The 19816-nt window shown below is 44.1% G+C and overlaps 1 protein-coding gene across 2 annotated transcripts; it reads left to right on the top strand.

The window, feature by feature from the left end:
• The first annotated feature begins 4754 nt into the window (after positions 1-4754).
• On the top strand, positions 4755-19449 carry LOC132711730 (uncharacterized). 2 transcript variants are annotated; one of them, XM_087884284.1, is made up of 2 exons: positions 4755-4903; positions 11882-19449. In XM_087884284.1, exon 2 carries the CDS (start codon positions 12649-12651, stop codon positions 14536-14538), a length of 1890 nt encoding a protein of 629 aa, XP_087740410.1. In that variant the 5' UTR covers positions 4755-4903; positions 11882-12648; the 3' UTR covers positions 14539-19449. The 2 variants fall into 2 exon arrangements, with proteins under 2 accessions (XP_087740410.1, XP_087740411.1); XM_087884285.1 differs by lacking the exon at positions 4755-4903 and adding an exon at positions 8513-9109.
• Positions 19450-19816: the final 367 nt, after the last annotated feature.

A 19816-nucleotide genomic window follows, 5' to 3' on the forward strand; every position in this document is an offset into this window, starting at 1 on the left:
GGGGTCACCACAACATGAGGAACTGTATTGAAGGGTCGCGGCATTAGGAAGGTTGAGAACCACTGCCCTAGGCCCTCAGCTTCAAGCAAACAGGGCAAGTTTTCGGGGGAGGTGCCTACTAATACATATAATCACCTGTAGAACTTTTCCCAGGCTGTTGCCAGGGCAATTAGGTCTCTAATTCTCACCACAGTGAGTGATGGCTTTTCACATCTAATACAGGATTGGGATAAATAAATACCCTGCCAACGTCAGGTTATCAGCTAGTTGACTATGAAGGCTACTCCATTTCTTCTGAGGGATTCTTGCCTGCTGTAGTATACCTGATGGTCATCTGAATTAAATTCACCCATTCCTGTCCATTATAGTTCGCTGATTCCTAAGATGTCGATGTTCTGTCTTGTCATCTCTTGTTTGATCACGTCCAGCTTGCCTTGATTCATGGATTTTACATTCCAGGTTCCTATGGAGAATACATCTTTACAGCATCAGACTTTCCTTTCACCACCAGATACATCCACAGCTGAACATCCTTTCGGCTTTGGCCCAGTTGCTTTACTCTTTCTGGTGCTACTAGTACTCGCCCTCTGCTCTTCCCCAGTAGCATATTGGACACCTTCCGACCTAAGGGGCTCATCTTCCAGCGTCCAGTTATTTTAGTGCCAAGCCAACCTATCTACAAGACCAAAGACTGGGCCAGCTTATCTACAAAACAAAAGACCTTCACCTCCAGGGTGATAGTACTAGCCATCACACAAGATCCAAACCAGGCCATTAAGCCGTAATAGGAATTTCCCAACACCCTTTCAGAACACAATCCTCTTCATTACATCATCACCCAGCAAGATTCAACCAAGCCTGGGACACAGACAGCCCACCACCCTCAGGGAGTCTGACAACCAATAGGATACATTTCTTTCACTGGAAAAGGAAGCAAGTTCAAAACCCAAGAGAGGGTATAAATCTCTCTCTCTCTCTCACCCATGTGCTCAATTGCCCAGGACCTCAAACCATGTGGTCCTGTCCACCATTAAACCATCTTTCCAAACAGCATCCATGTTTTCAGTGTTTTTCTCCCACTTGGAACTGAACCCAGATGGACATTTCTTCCAACAACATTGTTAGTTTACAATTTCTATCCCACAATATCTGCCATTTATTTAATTCTATTGAATAACCCAAGTTTTAGCCCATCTTATCATTGTTTCTTTCACTTGCTCTTCATCCATTTTAATATTCAGTAAGTAGCTATACATTTTTAAAATTGATTTTTCCCCTGTTCCTAGTAATAGCTGGTTTAGTTCTGCTGGCTCTTTATAGAAACCATACATTTCTTGCATCTTTCTCATATCTTGATTGTATTTGCACATGTGGCCACCATGCTAAATCAATCCCTTGATTAGTCAGTTCTTGTTTAGATTTAAGTTCCCCTTTATAATTAAAATGTCCTTATACCTTACAATTTTTTCCATGTTAATCACATTCGGTTGTATCAGTGCCTCCATCGTGGAGAGCCAGAGTGGTATTTTCATATAAGGTCTTTCCTTAATTTCCCCTCATACTAACAGTAATGCATTTCTAAGAAGGTAGTATTTTTGTATATTGATTATGGAATTCCACATGTGGAGTTTCAGCCTTCTATCTTGGTGAACTCCAGATCAGTGGTGAAATCCAATTTTTTTTACTACCAGTTCTGCGGGTGTGGCTTGGTGGGCGTGGCCTGGTGGGTGTGGCAGGGAAACGATACTGCAAAATCTCCATTCCCACCCTACTCCACGGGAAGGATACTGCAAAATGCTTGCTGTTTTGAACTCTTTCTGTTCAATCTTGCAAGATCTGGCCATGGATGGTGTGCATGTGTTTTTAATGTTTTAAAAGTGCTTTTATAATGTTTTTTTTTTAAAAAAATTACGTCACTGTTTGTATTATTTCTGTTCTAAACCTCCCAGAGTCCCTTGGGAGTTGGGCGGCATAGAAATATGATTAATTAAATTAAATTAAATTAAAATCTCCATTCCCTCCCCACTCCTGGGGGAAAGATATTGCAAAATCCCCATTCCCACCCCACTCTGGGGCCATCCGGAAGTGGTATTTGCCGGTTCTCCGAACTGCTCAAAATTTCCGCTACGGGTTCTCCAGAAACTGTCAGAACCTGCTGAATAGCACCCCTGCTCCAGATTTTGAACCTCAGAATTTCCCAGCCAATGTACAATTAGTTCTCAAGATACAACTGTCACGGGGCCTACCAATTACACCTTGCAAAGGCCGTTAAGCGAGACTGCTTTGCTAAATTTCCCCCCACTCTCTCTGATGCAGCCGTTAAATGAAGGTGCAAGTTGTTAAGCGGAACCCTGGCTACCTCAGGGTTGGGGGAAGGTCTTAGAGGCCTAGCGCAGGCCCAGGCTTTCCTTCCAAAGGCCTCCCATTACCCATCTCTTTGGCCTCTCCTTCCTAAAACAGGGTCCCTGTAGTCCTTAGGTCTAAGTCTGACCCACCACGCATCATAGCCTCCTCCTCTGGGTCGTTTAAAAATCTCTGAACCTTATGTTGGGGAAGGAGGGTAGGACTGCATGACTGTGTCATGGAAGCAGCCATTATTTGCAGTTGCCTGTTATTCATCCCTGGGCCATGTGGTGGAATTGTGGAAGTGGCTGCCATTTTGCCAGGACTGCCTCAGGGACAAATTGGCGGATACTTCTGAGACATTGTTATGTGGGAGAGGGAGAAACTGCACCTTAACCCTGCAGACCGCATTAATGAATTGTAGGTGCACTGAAAATGGCGGCTGCCTCCCTCTGTGATGGGTGAAGGGCTTATGGGTAGTAGTCCCAAGGAAAAAAGCAATGTAAAATTTCCCATGGAAAGGCTGTTCTACCTTGCAGGTCAGCCTGATGGAGAAGAGCTGTAGGAACATTGAGTTGAGGAGAAAAGGGATTGTGGCTTTGATCACAAGATCTCCAGGCTTATTAGCAACTCCTGCTGTGAACTCCTTTTCTTGGAGGTGCCTTTGATGGCTGCTGGGCAATAGCAGCACCATATTGCTGACGTATTTGTTGCATCCCCCTTGGTGGTGGCAATGTAAGAAAAAAATGTACAGTGGAAAATGTTTCATCTTTAAAAAAATGCATTGTGTAAGAAGAATAATTTTGACAAGGAAAAAATGGGTAGTGTCGGTATTGTTATTAGGGTAAGGTGAGATGCTTACTCGCCTCAAATTGCTAGATGGGCAGTAAATAAGTTTATTAATAAATAAATTTAATAATAAAAAGGTAACTGTTGCTGAGTTGTAAGGTCTCCACACATATAGTAGGTTTTTAAAGCACTCCAATTGTCAACCTACTTGTACTCTGTCTCTTGTGCATTCCGCATCGCTAAATACCAATCTGACTTCCTCAGCTTCCCTTCCCTCTTCAGTGTAAATATAAATTTTCAATCGTACATCAGTCTGGCCACTCTGTGGCTGTGATGATGTGAAAGTAGTGCCTAAATTTAGGATAACTTAGAATAGGCAGTACATGGAGGTAGTGCTTAGTTAATGACCCCTGGTGGCACTGAATGAAAGAAATTTATGACCAGTCCTCAAAGTTCCAACCAACCATCCCAGAATCCCCTGAACACCTGATTGCAATCCAACATATGGCAATCCGTTCATCCTCTTATGATTTATGGTGATTACTTATTTAGTACCCTAATATGAGCCAGCAGTGTGCGGCAGCAGCCAAAAAAGCTAATACAGTCTTGGTGGTATATACAGAGGCATAGAATCACAATCAGATGAAGAATTAGTACTGCTTTATAAAGCCTAATTAAGGCCAAACCTGCAATACAGCATCCAGTTTTGGTCACCACGTTACAAAAAAGATGTTGAGACTTTGGAAAAAGTGCAAAGAAGAGCAACTAAGATGATTAAAGGCCTGTGGAGACTAAAACGTATGAGTGAAGAATGGTTGCAGGATTTGGGTTTGGCTAGTCTAGAGAAAAGAAGGACTTGGGGTGGGATATCTGCCCTCTGCTCTGCCCTCACTGCATATTGCATATCTACCTGCCTAGCCATGTGCTGGTGGTACCACAGCAGACGCTGGTGGACACTCCTACAGCCGGCAGCAATCACTCCGGCTCTGCCATGCTTGCAGAACAATAGCCACTTATCTACTTGCCAACCTGTTTGCCAATTGCCCTCGGACGGACTTGTGACTGTAGGCTGTGGTGTGGTTCTTAACTGAATTCGGCTTTTCCATTCACTTTACCTGTCAGAAGGTTGCAAAATGGGGATCACATGACCCCTGGACACAGCAAGAGTCATAAATACGAGTCAGTTGCCAAGGGTCTGAATTTTAATCACATGACCATGGAGATGCTGCAAAGGTCCTAACGGTGAAAAACGGTCATAAGTCACTTTTTCCAGTGCTGTTGTAACTTTCAGTGGTCACTAAATGAGCTGTTGTAAGTCGAGGTCTACCTGTATTTATTGTCATGCATACTGCTGGAAAGTCCTTTGCACCTGGACCCAGTTTAACAGACGTTCTCAAAACCAGTTTAGGACCAGTTCTGAAGACTTTTTTGGGTTTACAGTTATAACAAAGGCTAACTAAAGAGAACTTGTTCCAAAATGGAATCGTGATTGCAAACACATTTTTTGTTCCCTGTTGCTTTAAATCTGGGCTGTAAAATGAATTCTGCAGAAGGAAGCAGGGTTGGTTGGGAGATCATTTCACAATCAGGTTGGTCAAACTTTCCAAGAAGCTGAACGGGTTAAAAGCAGAAAGTTCAGCAGCTAGAGTAGATCCACAAATGTAGAGTCCTCTTACTGAATTCCTTTTCCTGTAGCTCCTTTGGAGAAAACTTTGAGTTTGGTGTTGCCGTTCTTGAATTTTGCTGGGCGAATCTCAACAGTTCGGAAAGAGTAAGTTAAATTTGAAACTTTCAGAAAAAGATCAGATCAGAAAATAAGAAATCCAGGAAGGGGGAGTGGGGGGAGGTTAAAGGGAAATTTTCCTTGAGTAAATAATTTCTTTTTTAAAAAAAAAACTGCACCTATTTAACGCTCTCCTGGTAAAGGAGAGGATACAACAGTTGGTCCTTGCAGAGCTCTCTCTTCCTATAGAAAATTGAGCCTCCATGTTCAAGCAGAGCACACAGCTCCGCAATCCAGGTGCGGGGAAAGGCATAAAAGGAGGGCGCGGAGGCGTCATGGGCGGGGGGGACAAAATGACAAAAAGAGCATCGGGGCTATTGAGTTGCAAGTGGCGTCTCTTCCTTCGATGAATCGTGACTCTCTTGTCATGTTCACCAAAGCCTCGGATTAACAGAATAACAGGAGTTGGAAGGGACCTTGGAGGTCATCTGGTCATTTAGCCGGAGCAGGGGGTTGGACTAGATAGCCTCCAAGGTCCCTTCCAACTCTGTTACTCTTAGTCCAACCCCCTGCTCATACAGGAGAGCCTGTATCATTTCCGATGGATGGCAATCCAGTCTCTCCTTGAAAGCTTCCAGTGATGAAGCTCCCACAACTTCTGAAGGCAAACTGTCCAGATGACCTCCAGGGTCCCTTCCAACTCTGTTACTGTTACTGAGTGGTCAGTGGGGCACTTGAGTTTACTTCTGCATTCCCCTTTTTGTGGTGACTCATAGATTCCCTACCCAGTTGATTCAATTTCATTCAAACACGGCAGTTGTTAAGTGAATGCTACAATCATTAAGCAAACCCATTGTTCACTAGGGATAGAAGCATGGGTTTCTGGCAAAAATGTAAATCGTGGTCATGTGACTGCAGGATGCTATGAAAGGCCACAACTGCAGGGCTGGTTGCCAAGCACCCAAAATGTCGTAAGGCGAGGACTATCTGTAAGTCACAGACTTGGTGTTGTCGTAGTTCTGTGTCTACCATCTGCACAGCTATAGAAGAGCAATATTCTCAATAGCAGTAATTGCAAGAGGGATCTTGGAATCCGAGTGGACAATCACTTCAATGTGAGCCAGCAGTTGTGTGGCAGCTGTCAATAGAGCCAAGGCAGTGGTGGGCTGCAGTAACAGAGGGATAGAATCAAGATCACGTGAAGCATTAGTATCGCTTTATAAAATCTTAGTAAGGCCACATTTGCAATATTGCATCCAGTTTTAGTCACCGTGATATAAAAAAGATTTTGAGACACAGGAAAAAGTGCGCAGAAAAGAGCAACAAAGATAGAGGTGAGAGGAGGCTAAAATATCCGATGAGCGGGTGCAGGAACTGGGTATGTGTAATTTAATGCAGAGAACGTCTAAGGGTGACATGATAGCAGTCTTTCTTTTTTCTTTTTTTTTTTAACAAAAGTTTTTTATTTTTTATATTCAAACAACCAAACATTATCATACATCATTTTATCCCCACCCAACCCCCCCTCCCCAACCCCCCCCTGACTTCCCAGAGCAAAAACAGGATATAGCATTTAACAAACATAAGCTAAAACATGCTAACTATTACAGAATTCAAAACTCTCTCACACTTGTTAACTCCCCTTTTAAAAATTATACTTCAACCTTCCTTTTATAAATTCTCTTATCACATTTCACATTTGTAAAAAAAAACAAAAACATAATCTTATTTTAAATATTTTAAAATCTCTTAATACATTAGCAGAACATTCTCCAAAATATAAGTTTCAAAAATTTCAAAAAATTATCCATTAAATTTTAAGTTATCCACCTTTAAACTTCAATACTTTAAAACTACCATAAAATTCAAAAGTTATCCAACTTTAATTAAATCTTTTATCATGAGACAATCTCCAAAATATGACCAGTCTTTCTTTCTTTTTATATTTTTTTACCTTTAAACTTCAATACTTTAAAACTACCATAAAATTCAAGTTATCCAACTTTAATTAAATCTTTTAACATCATGAGACAATCTCCAAAATATGACCAGTCTTTCTTTCTTTCTATATTTTTTCCAGTCCTTCTTCAACAATACTTTCTTCTTCAGCATTGCTCCTCCCCCTGCTTTTATTTTCAAAAATTTTGGGGTTTGAAATTGTAGTTGGTATGTCTTAGGAATTCGTTCTCTTCTTGGGATTGTTTCCTTTAATTTGAAGCCCCCATTTCGACTCTTCCTGCATTTGTAATCCATCAGTTCGTTCCTTATATATTGATTCTGTCTGTAGAGCCAAAACTTGTCAAAATATTTATCAACCTGCAGGAAAGAGTCTTCTTGCTGCTTCTCGGTTAATTGAATGGAAGCCTCTTCCCACACTCAGTTAATTGAATAGAAACCTGTGTTTTCGATATAATAACCTCCATTTTAGCCCCAGCAATGTCTCTTCTATCCTTAAAAGGCGCATTGTCCTGATTAATTTCTTCCTCTTTTCCAGCCAGCAAGTCATTATTATTCCCCAATTTAAAATCTTGAATAGTTCTTTTAATTATCTGTCTTATCTCAGCAGTAAAAGATTTTAAAAACTCTTTTAAGTCCTTCGCAGTCACTACTTGTAAGTTTGCTGACTCATATAATCCATCTTTAATTTTGGCCATTTTTCAATTGTCTCTTTATGTTTGTATTAATTCGGCTATCAGGTCATTAAATCCAGTTATTTCCAAGCAAATTAGAGATATGTTAGTTAAAATCAATACCACAGTCTTTTTCATTCCACTTCCACTTTAAATCTTTTTCTTGAATAACCCGATAGCTTTAACAATGTTACTGATGTTAACAAGGACTTTCACTTATAAGTTTCATTTTCAAACCCTAAGGCGCCATCTTTTTTTAAACAGAGTTAACGTACAATACTTGCATTTTTAGTCTCCTCGATTAACTCTGCCAGCATCCAAAATTCAAAATCCAAATTCTTTATAATCCTTTTAGTTACTTGCTGGTGTGGTCGCGACGCTTCAGTCTGCTTTAAGCAGACGTGTCCCGGCTCCAGAGCTTTGAAGGGCTTTCAGGGAGCTCTCACCATGGAAACCCCAGGCTTAAAAAAAAAAAAGCCTGGGGGTCTGGGGGAGCTCTACCCAGACCCTTCTACTCTTCTCTCCCCCTTTTCCCTGGGGGAGAGTTTTAAAGCCACTAGACAACTGATTTTCGCTGTTCTAGCGGCTATACGGAATCATGGGGCTGAGGGGCTGACGCAGAAAAGGGGGTCGACCTATTCCCCAAAGTGCCTGAAAGTAGGACAAAAAGTAACAGAGGGAGAATTTTATATATGTATGTATATATATATATATATATATATATATATATATATATATGTAGGTCTTTGGTTATTCGGGTCTTCTCCCACGTAAAATTGGAAGTGTCTTGGTGACGTTTCGACAAAGTCTCATTCGTCATCTTCAGGCTGGTGTTCTCGGCTTCGTGCTTCCAGGAGCAAAGCACGAAGCCAAGAACACCAGCCTGAAGATGACGAATGAGACTTCGTCGAAACGTCACCAAGACACTTCCAATTTTACGTGGGAGAAGACCCGAATAACCAAAGACCTACATACAAACACCCGCGAAAACCTGACAAAACATATATATATATATATCCAACCTAGAATTAGGAAGAAATTGTCAGTGACAACAATCAGTGGAACAAATTGCCTCTCAACCTGTGGTTGTTCCATCAGTGGAGGCTTTTAAGAGGAGACTGGAGAGCCATTTGACTGGGATGATATAGGTTCTCCTGCTTGGAGAGTTGGTCCCTTCCAACTCTTACTCTGTAATTCTGTAAGAACTTCATGAACATTTAGGGCTCAGCATGTAGCTCATCTTCAGAAGCTTAAGTAGCTTCACATTTCACTCTTTTACTTGGCTCTGTTGCAAAGATAGGATGCTAGGAGTCTAAAACAACTTGATAGCATATAATCAGTGACAACATCTTGCCAACGCCTTAGGCAGAGACGGGACAAGCGTGTTTTTTTGCCTCCGGTCAGGAGATGGGGGTCACTTCTGCGCCTACAAAGCCGTCAATACAGTAGCTGCATCTGTGGTTGATCCTTAAAGGAGTTAAAACCATCAAGTACTGTATTGCTAGAAAGGAATGAGGAAGAAGAGAAGCCCAGAGGAACTTCCTGTACCGGATCCCTCATGGGTGGAAGGTGGCTTGCAGAGCGGCTTTTGTGCTCTTCTAAAAGTTGAAGCATCAGCTGGAAGGTGAGTTGAGGGCAAGTTGGAGGAGAGGCCAGAAGAAAGTTGGGCTATTTGGTTTGGATGCTGCCAACCGATGCACATTTATGATGGTCACAACATCCCACCATCATGATCCCCATTTTTGACCTTCCCAGCTTGTTTCTCATAGGCAAAGTTAGTGAGGATGGCAAGAAATTGCAAGTGACAGTCATGTGAAATTGCCTTTAACAACCCACAGTGGTTTGCTTAACAACTCCTGAGGAACAGATGTAAGTTGGCAGTTATGTGACATCATGCTTCATGATCGGGCTGCTTAGTGACACAGATCCCAGTCCCAAATGTGAGGACTCCTTGAAAGGGGATGTCACCAGAGGAATTGTGGACAGAAGGACAGTATTTTCTTATTTGGAGCCGAGGATTTCCATCGTTATAACTGGTGTTTCAAATTTTGCAAAGGCTTTAGGCATCATTTCATCAGTTAAAGCCCCCACATCTCTAAATTTAGCTGAGAAGGTTTAATTGTAACCATTTTGGGACATTTTTCAGGCTGAAAACATGGATTTTTCACATATATACATTTGTAGGTGTAAATGTAATTCTCTCTGCAGTTGGATAATCTGCAGTTGGATAATCTATCCCCAGTGCTTCTAGATATTCAGTTATGTGAAAAACAATGTACACCCTCTTTGAGTGGTATAGTTTTATGTATCAGGACATACTAAAAATCATCTGGTCTTTACACTCTTAAAAGTAGGTAAATACAACTTCAGATGAACAACAAGACGCCTAGAGAGCGGTTGGAGGGCCAGTCTCGCTGAATCTGACCGAACACTGGTAAGGTCGCATATTAAGACCTACCTAGTGGCGATAAAGACGGCAAAGTTTAATTACTTTTCCGCCTCTATTGCGTCATCAGGGAATCGTCCGGCTGCCCTGTTCAGGGTAACCCGCTCCCTGCTCCATCCGGGAGCGCGGGAGGATCCCTTGGAAGGCAGGACGGAGGATTTCGGACAATACCTGTATGACAAAATCGCTCAGATCCGGGGGGATGTGGACTCTGACTGGGTAGATCAGGGCAGGGTGACGAGGAATAGTCTTGAGAATGTTACCTGGGAGGAGTTTGATGCTGTGACTCCCGATGATGTGGACAGGATTTTGGGGAGACTTAGTGCGGCGACATGTTTACTGGACCCGTGTCCCTCCTGGTTGGTACTGGCCTCCCGGGAGGTTACACGAGGCTGGCTCCAGGGTGTTATCAACGCTTTGTTGAGTGAGGGTCACTTCCCCGCCACCTTGAAAGAGGCGGTGGTGAGGCCTCTCCTCAAGAAGCCGTCCCTGGATCCGGCAATATTGGCCAACTACCGTCCAGTCTCCAACCTTCGCTTCATGGCGAAGGTTGTTGAGAGTGTGGTTGCGCGACAGCTTCCCCAGTACCTGGATGAAGCATCGTATCTGAATCCATTCCAGTCGGGCTTCAGGCCTGGGTACAGCACGGAAACGGCATTGGTCGCGTTGGTTGATAATCTCTGGAGAGCGGATACCATCGACCATGGTATCATGCTGCACCGGTTGGAAGGGTTGCGGGTGGGAGGCACCGTTTTACGGTGGTTCTCTTCCTTTCTCTCTGACTGGTCGCAGTCTGTGTTGACAGGGGGGCAGAGATCGACCCCGAGGCCCCTTATATGTGGGGTGCCACAGGGATCGGTTCTCTCGCCCCTTTTGTTCAACATTTATGTAAAGCCGCTGGGCGAGATCATCCGTGGTTTTGGGGTGAAGTACCATCAGTACGCTGACGACACCCAGCTGTACATCTCCACCCTGGACCACCCCAACAATGCCCTTGAAGTGATGTCCCAGTGCCTGGAGGCCGTACGGATTTGGATGGGGAGAAATGGGCTCAGGCTCAACCCATCCCTCCTGGATTCACAGCTGTCTTTAGAAGAGCACTTGACGGCCGTGACCGGGAGGATTTTTCATCAGGTTCGCCTGATTCGCCAGTTGCGTCCCTTTCTAGATCGGGACTCACTACGCACAGTCACTCATGCCCTCGTCACCTCTCGTCTGGACTATTGTAACGCTCTCTACATGGGGCTCCCCTTGAGGTGCACTCGGAGGCTCCGACTGGCGCAGAGTGCGGCCGCGCGGGTGGTTATGGGAGCGGCGTGGAGCTCCCATGTAACACCTCTCCTGTGCGAGCTGCACTGGCTCCCGGTGGTCTTCCGGGTGCGCTTCAAGGTTCTGGTTACTACCTTTAAAGCGCTCCATGGCTTAGAACCTGGTTATTTACGGGACCGCCTACTACCATCAATAGCCTCCCACCAACCAGTACGCTGCCACAGAGAGGGGCTCCTCCAGGTGCCGTCGGCCAAACAATGTCGGCTGTCAGCCCCTTGGGGGAGAGCCTTCTCTGTGGGGGCACCGACGATCTGGAACGAGCTCCCCCCAGAGATACGGAGGATCCCGGATCTGCGCACCTTCCGCCGCAAGCTGAAGACTCGTTTATTTCATCAAGCTGGCTTCGCCTAAATCTTCTCCCTTTTAAGTGCAAATTTTAAATTTTAATGTGTTTTAAAATATGGGTATTTTAAATTATGGGTATTAATTCAGCCAAATTTATTTAATTCATTTTATTCGATTTTAAATTTTTATATGTATGTGTTTTATTTCGTGGCTGTTCACTGCCCTGAGTCCTTCGGGATTAGGGCAGTATAGAAATTCAATAAAATAAATAAAATAAATAAATAAATAAACCCTTTCATAAACTATAAAACTTACACTTTCTTTTGAATCTTACAGACAAAGTGATGCCAACATAAGCACACTGGACAACTGAGAATAACAAGCAACACTGAAAAGCAAAGCAAATTGAAGCAGAAATAAAAAATATTTTCTATTTCCTTCAGAAAACCACAGAATTCGTCTACTTCATCAGCAGATAAGAGACAGAAAAGAGAAAATCATGAAGAGATTTGCAGCTGGAAAAAGTAGATTATATAGAATTTAAGAATACGTTACTCGAAAAGGTCGAAGGAGATCATTTTTCCTTTCAGAAAAAGAGGAAAATATTTGGAAACCGGTGGGGAAGAAAATATCAATTGCATAGTCACATATGGCAGCCAGAAAAGCAGGCACCAACAAAATAAGGAATCACACATATTTTTGACCTCCTCAAGAATGTCAGTGATGGAAAAGCTTCATAGATTTGCCTATTGTGGGAAAAGTAAAGAGTTCAAATCACAAGAGGATCCACACTGAACAAAAGCCATATAAATACTCTAAATGTGGCAAAACTTTGTTCAGAATAGCTCCCTTGCAATTCATAGAAGGTTCCTCATAGTAGAGATAACCTACAACTGCTTGCAATGTGGTAAATGCTTTTGCAAGCATGGCAACTTTGTGGTACATCAGAGGACTCACACCAGAGAGAAACCATATGAGTGTCCAAATTGTGGGAAACGTTTCACAGCAAATTCCCACCTGGTGATACACCAGAGGACTCACATAGAAGAGAAACCCTTTGAATGTCCTAAAAAAATTTTTCAATGTCCTGAAAAATCTTTTCAATGTCCAGCCTGGAAAAGTTTTGTGGGAAAAGTTTCAGTCTCAATTCCAGCCTGGAGACCCACCAGAGGACTCACACAGGAAAGAAACCGTTCGAGTGTCCAGATTGTGGGAAACATTTCCATTACCCTTGTCACCTGGTAAACCACCAGAGGATTCACACAGGAGACAAACCTTTTGAATGTCCTGATTGTGGGAAAAACTTCAGTCTCAATTCCTATCTGGTGAGACACCAAAAGATTCACACAGGAGACAAACCACACAAGTGTGCAGATTGTGGGAAAAGTTTCAGTTACCGTTCTGACCTGGTGATCCACCAGAGGACTCACACAGGAGAGAAACCATTTGAATGTCCTGAGTGTGGGAAAAGTTTCAGAGCAAATTCCAGCCTGCTGAGCCACCAGAGGACTCACTCAGGAGAGAAACCCTTTGAATGTCCTGAGTGTGGGAAAAGTTTCAGTCAAAATTCCAGCCTGCTTAGCCACCAGAGGATTCACACAGGAGAGAAACCCTTTGAATGTCCTGATTGTGGGAAAAACTTCGCTCTCAATTCCAACCTGCTGATACACCAGAGGACTCACACAGGAGAGAAACCATATGAATGTCCAGATTGTGGGAAAAGTTTCACAGGAAATTCCAGCCTGGTGAGCCACCAGAGGATTCACACAGGAGAAAAACCCTTTGAATGTCCTGAGTGTGGGAAAAGTTTCAGACAGAATTCCCACCTGGTGAAACACCAGAGGACTCACACAGGAGAGAAACCCTTTGAATGTCCTGAGTGTGGGAAAAGTTTCAGTCAGAATTCCTACCTGGTGAAACACCAGAGGACTCACACAGGAGAAAAACCCTTTGAATGTCCTGATTATGGAAAAAGTTTCAGACAGAATTCCCACCTCATTATCCACCAGAGGATTCACACCAGGGAGAAACCATATGAGTGTCCAGATTGTGGGAAACGTTTCAGAACAAATTTCCACCTGGTGAGCCACCAGAGGACTCACACAGGAGAGAAACCCTTTGAATGTCCTGAGTGTGGGAAAAGTTTCAGTCATAAATCCAACCTGGTGAACCACCAGAGGACTCACACAGGGGAGAAACCCTTTGAATGTCCTGATTGTGGGAAAGGTTTCAGTGACAATTCCAGCCTGGTGAACCACCAGAGGACTCACACAGGGGAGAAACCCTTTGAATGTCCTGATTGTGGGAAAGGTTTCAGTGCGAATTCCAACCTGGTGAAACACCAGAGGACTCACACAGGGGAGAAACCCTTTGAATGTCTTGCTTGTGGGAAAGGTTTCAGTGACAATTCCAGCCTGGTGAAACACCAGAGGACTCACACAGGGGAGAAACCCTTTGAATGTCCTGATTGTGGGAAAAGTTTCAGTGAGAATTCCAGCCTGGTGAAACACCAGAGGACTCACACAGGGGAGAAACCCTTTGAATGTCCTGATTGTGGGAAAAGTTTCAGTCAGAACTCCAGCCTGCTGAAACACCAGAGGACTCACACAGGGGAGAAACCCTTTGAATGTCCTGATTGTGGGAAAAACTTCAGTCTCAGTTCCTCTCTGGTGAAACACCAAAAGACTCACACAGGAGACAAACCACACAAGTGTGCAGATTGTGGGAAAAGTTTCAGTTACCGTTCTGACCTGGTGATCCACCAGAGGACTCACACAGGAGAGAAACCCTTTGAATGTCCTGAGTGTGGGAGAGGTTTCAGTCTCAATTCCAGTCTGGTGAAACATCAAAAGACTCACACAGGAGACAAACCACGCAAGTGTCCAGATTGTGGGAAATGTTTCAGTTACCGTTCTTCCCTGGTGAACCACCAGAAGACTCACACAGGAGAGAAACCATATGAGTGTCCAGACCAGCAGAGTCAAACAATTTGATTGAGGGCCGCATCAGGATTGTGGTTGATCTTGTGGGTGGGCATGGTGGGGTGATGTCACATGGCCAGCTCGACATCTCTTGTGTCGTGGGGCGCCTGTGGTGGCTCAGGCAGGTCTGGGGGGATCCATTGTCTCCAGCAGAGGAAGGCGAGACAATGTTAAGCGCCAAAACCCTTGTTCTCCTCATAGCGCCCAGCCTGGCCCTCAAGCTCCCATTGCACTGGGACCCCACAGCCCAGCCCTGCTTCCCCCAGTGTGTGCCCGGCTGTGTTTACCTCCTCCTCAAGGCTGCTGCTATGCTCGCTGTCCTTGGGCACGTTGCTCATGGTGTATGCAGGAGGGCAAAGTGTGTGTGTCAGAGGGAGGGCCACTCCCTCTCCATGCGAGGAGCCCCAACTTTGTAACTAAAGCATCCTCAGCAATAGGATGGGAGACTACCAGGAGAGTCAGGAGGAGGGGACAAGGGGATAGCGAAAGGGCAGAAGGGCAGCTGGTGGCCAAATACTAAGGTAGGACTTTCCTCAGAATCTGATTCCCTCTTATTATAATCAATCCTTCCTTCCTTCCTTCCTTCCTTCCTTCCTTCCTTCCTTCCTTCCTTCCTTCCTTCCTTCCTTCCTTCCTTCCTTCCTTCCTTCCTTCCTTCCTTCCTTCCTTCCTGCCTTTTGTGGCCAAAGACTGAAAACAAACCAGGCTCAGTTTATCCGGTGCTTGCATCTAGTGGGAGAGTGCACAGACAACAGCAAAACTTGTCAAAATGTTGGTTGTGATAGTTGATCAGAACTCCTCTGTTTTTTATGTACTGTAAGGTCCCAAAATGTACTTGAATCACCAGAATGCCAAAAAGAGAGACTCAAGACGAGGCTTGCAAAAAGAGGCAGATTTTATTTATGGCCAAAAACAAAATACTGGGTGGGACTATATCCAGAACATACAGATACAATGCATGTGAGGAGATAGCCACACCTTGGGGAAGGTAAGGCATCCTTTTTATACCCTCAGAGACATCAGCTTAGTACCCAATTCTGGCCTCCTAGTTCAGGTTTGTGTATTCCTTGTTGCCCTGCAAAGGAATAGAAGTTTCCCAATTAGCGTTATCTCTTCCTTGAGCATTCCTTTGTTCTCTCAATTGGCCATTTGGCTCCTGGTTCTGCATCATCCAAGGAATAAATTGATCTGTATAATCAAAGGTGTAAGTTAGAGCTGAAGTGTAAAATTATCCCTCGGATGATGTCTGCAGTTCCAACTGAGATACGTACCATGCTCTTAGATGGCATAAGAAAAACAGGAAGAAGATTGATATGGGTTCAGATCAAATGGCAGGAACATATGTTTGACAAATATCAGATACCTTACAGAGGCCTAATAACAGCATATGTTTGTTACAGGAGATACAAATACAAAGGCATATAATATATGTGATACAAATACAAAGGCATATTTGTGTTACAGATATAAAGGTACAATATATGTGTGTTATACAAATACAAAAGGCCATATGTGTATTACAGGAACCTAATGGTTACAGAATAACAAGTTCCTACTAATTCTCGTATACCAGTATATCCAGTGGTGGGATTCAAGTAATTTAACAACCGGTTCTCTGCCCTAATGATTTCTTCCAACAACCAGTTTGCCAAACTGCTCAGAAAGTTAACAACCTGTTCTCCTGAAGTGGTGCGAACTGGCTGAATCCCACCACTGAGTATATCATATTCTAGTATTATTTATTATATCCTCATTACTGTTTCCCTTCAGTACAACAGCCTTAGCGTTTAGGAACAGAAATAAATTAGTTGCTTTTCTATTAATACATAATCCTTAAAAGGGCTGTCCTGTAGGGAGCCAACCATGGTCTAATTCAGACTGGAAACATAACAAAGGAAAATATTCTCCCCACTCGGCTTTGTCCTGTTTTCCCCACTGGAAATGGCTGTTTGCAACACACAAGGAGGGGATACTTTCCTGCGAGCTCACAATTCAAGAATACCAATGTTAACTTGGATTGCTAATAAAGTTGCCACTCACTCCTCCCTCCCTCCCTTCCCGCTTTCCTTTCCTTTCTTTTTTTAAGCTGCCAAGAGGCTCCCGACAAAGGCTTCCCATACTGACCCCTCCCCCATCGCTTCAGCATGGTTTTTAGCTCACTTCTCCCAGACTCATGCACGTATATGTTTGTGTGTGTGTGTGTGTGTGTGTGTCTTTGTGCCCCTTGCAGCCCAGCCAGTGCTGTGATATTGGAGAGGAAAAGATTGGGAAAGGCTGGGGGTTGAGAGAAAGAAACAAGCATTGCAAAAAAACAGCTTTTGTTAGCTTTCAGCCTACAATGAGCTTGTAGGCTGCAAGTGAGTGAGTGCAAGTGAGTGAGACACCTCCACCTCCACCCCCCTCCACCCACATAAACACACACTCACCAGTGGTGGGTTCCTCTCGGTTCGGCCCGGTTCTCCCGAGCTGGTAGCGGTGACGATATGACGTCACAGAAATGGTTCTGCCCCCCCCCACGTCCCCCACTCCCAAAGCGCTCCGGAATAGGTATCAATAGATAAATGAATATATTTCCAGGGAGCCAAAGAGGGAACATGGGTAACATCCATTTGCCATAGTTGATTAGAGGTGAAACCAGGAGATTAACTCCCATGTCCGCCGAGGGGAATGCCCCAGAACATTGGGGACAGGATGAAACAATTTGCTTGGCTTGATCGAGTGGAATATGGCAAGCTTGTGCCAGCCCCCTAGCATTTTGATGGAAAAAAGAATGACTAGAAAAAGGATCTGTGAACAAAGTAGGTAAAACATGAACAGCAGCATCAGCGTGACTATTGCCTTCAGAAAGAGGGCCAGGAAGGGGCGAGTGACTGCGTATGTGGGAGACAAAGTACAAATGTTTCCGGTCTTGTAGCAGTTGCTGCAAAGTGAGAAAAAGGGCCATAAGATTGGGGTCAATCCTGGGCGTGATATAAGCACCTGGAAGATTAAAAATAAATTGACACACTTACTGCGAGTCAGAGATCAAATTAAAAGGCTGTTGGGAAAAAGTGTGGAAAGCCAAGATAGCAGCAGACAATTCTGAGTGTTGTGGCGAGGATTGCACTGCAGTGTAGGACACTTTCCAGGTATCATCATGAGGATCCTTATAAGCAATCGCTCCTCTCATTCGCCCTCCATCGGAAAAAACAGTAAGAACTTGCGACAATGGAAAGGGAGAAAGCCGCGGGCAAACAGGAAAGGAGGAAGTCATTAAACAAGTAAGCCGAGGATCTTTAGGCAAATGATATGCAATACAACCCCCATAGTTAAAGCACACTTTAGAGATAAGTTATTCTGAAAATAAAAGTGAAAATCAGTTTTCGAGATAGGAAGAACAACATTCATTAAATCGGTCCCATTTCTACGACAAGCTTGAGTGCGCCCCAAGGTTATAATTTCAGCAATGGCTTGGATAAATGGTAAAACGTTTTGGGATGGTGTATGGGGTAAATAAAGCCATTCAATACAATATATTTTTTGTGCCAATACTCCCGTAGGCAGCTTACTAGTAGGGAATATCAAAAGAGCTAACTGACAATCTTTATGAGGAATACGATCCACAAACTGAGTACTCAAGATGTCATTAAGTTGCTCGACTGTAGCAAGTGCTGCAGGTGGAATTATAATGAGGTCTCCAGGCTGTTTTCCTTTGGTCAATAAGTCTATGGACTAAGTAAATGTGTAGGCAGGGAAAAATATGGGTAGACCCAATTGAGGGTGCCCAGCAATTGTTGCAAATTAACCAAGGAAATAACTTTGGGTAAGCTCAAGCGAGGAAAAGCCGGAGCAGAATAAGATTGCAACATTTTATGTCCTAAATAAAAATAAGGAGAGTGCAGCTGTATTTTTTCCAGGGCAATTTGCAATCCATAGACACATAAATCATTTTGTATTTTGGAAAGCCAGTTAGATTGTATTTTTGGGTCTTCAATTAATATGTCATCCATAAAATGATATATCAAAACCAATGGATGATGTTTGCAAAAAGGGGCTAATGCCGCAGCAACATGAAGTTGACATAATGTGGGGCTATTCAACATGGCCCCCACAGAGAGGGCGCACAATCTGGGAGTCCTGGATACGCAGCTGTCCTTGGAGGAACATCTGACGGCTGTAGCCAGGGGGACCTTCTGTCAGGTTCGCCTGATTCGCCAGTTGCGGCCCTTTCTTGATCAGGATTCCCTGTGCACAGTCATTCATGCCCTTGTCACCTCTCGCCTGGACTACTCAACGCTCTGTACATGGGGCTCCCCTTTAAGAGCACCCAGAGGCTCCAACTGGTCCAGAATGCGGCCGCGCGTGTAGTCACGGGAGTCACATGGCGCTCCCATACAACACCTCTCCTGTGTGAGCTGCACTGGCTCCCAGTGGTCTTCCGGGTGCGCTTCAAGGTGTTGGTTATCACCTTTAAAGCGCTCCATGGCATAGGACCTAGTTATCTTCGAGACCGCCTGCTGCTACCGACGGCCTCCCATCGACCTGTGCGCTCCCACAGAGAGGGCCTCCTCGGTGTGCCATCAGCCAAACAATGTAGGCTGGTGACCCCCAGGGGGAGGGCCTTCTCTGTGGGGGCACCTGCCCTCTGGAATCAGCTGCCCCCAGAGATAAGGAGAATCCAAGACCTCGGTGCCTTCTGCCGTGCCCTTAAAACCTTCTTTTCCAGCAAGCCGGGCTGACCTAACAATTTTTAACATGTTTTTAATTGTTTGTTATTGTTTTTAATCATGGGGCCAAATTTATATATATCTTTTTAATTGTATTTTAATGTTTGTAATTTATGCTTTTACTTGGCTGTTCACCGCCCTGAGTCCTCAGGGAGAAGGGCGATATACAAATTTAACAAGAAAGAAAGAAAGAAAGAAATTCCCTGTGGTAAAACTATCCAGTGATAACGTTGATTAGGTTCTGAATGATTCACCGCAGGCACGGTAAATGCAAACTTTTCCTGATTAGTGGGGCATAGAGGAATGGAAAAGAAACAATCCTTTAAATCAATTACCATCACTTCATGGTCTTGGGGAATCAAATTAGGATTGGCCGTTCCGCACTGCAAGGGGCCCATAGGTTGAATACAGGCATTAACTGCACAGAGATCATGCAAAGAACGCCAGTTGCCACTTTTCTTTTTTATCACAAACACAGGGGCTAGTGAACGGCACAACATGACCAGCAAACAGCTGATCTTTTACCAACTGGTGGAGAGCCGTCAATTTGTCGTGTGACATGGGCCATTGATCAATCCGCACCG

This window comes from Pantherophis guttatus, chromosome 2 (genome assembly GCF_059756535.1).
Source record: "Pantherophis guttatus breed Tessera chromosome 2, ASM5975653v1, whole genome shotgun sequence".
In the NCBI taxonomy this organism is placed as follows: domain Eukaryota; kingdom Metazoa; phylum Chordata; class Lepidosauria; order Squamata; family Colubridae; genus Pantherophis; species Pantherophis guttatus.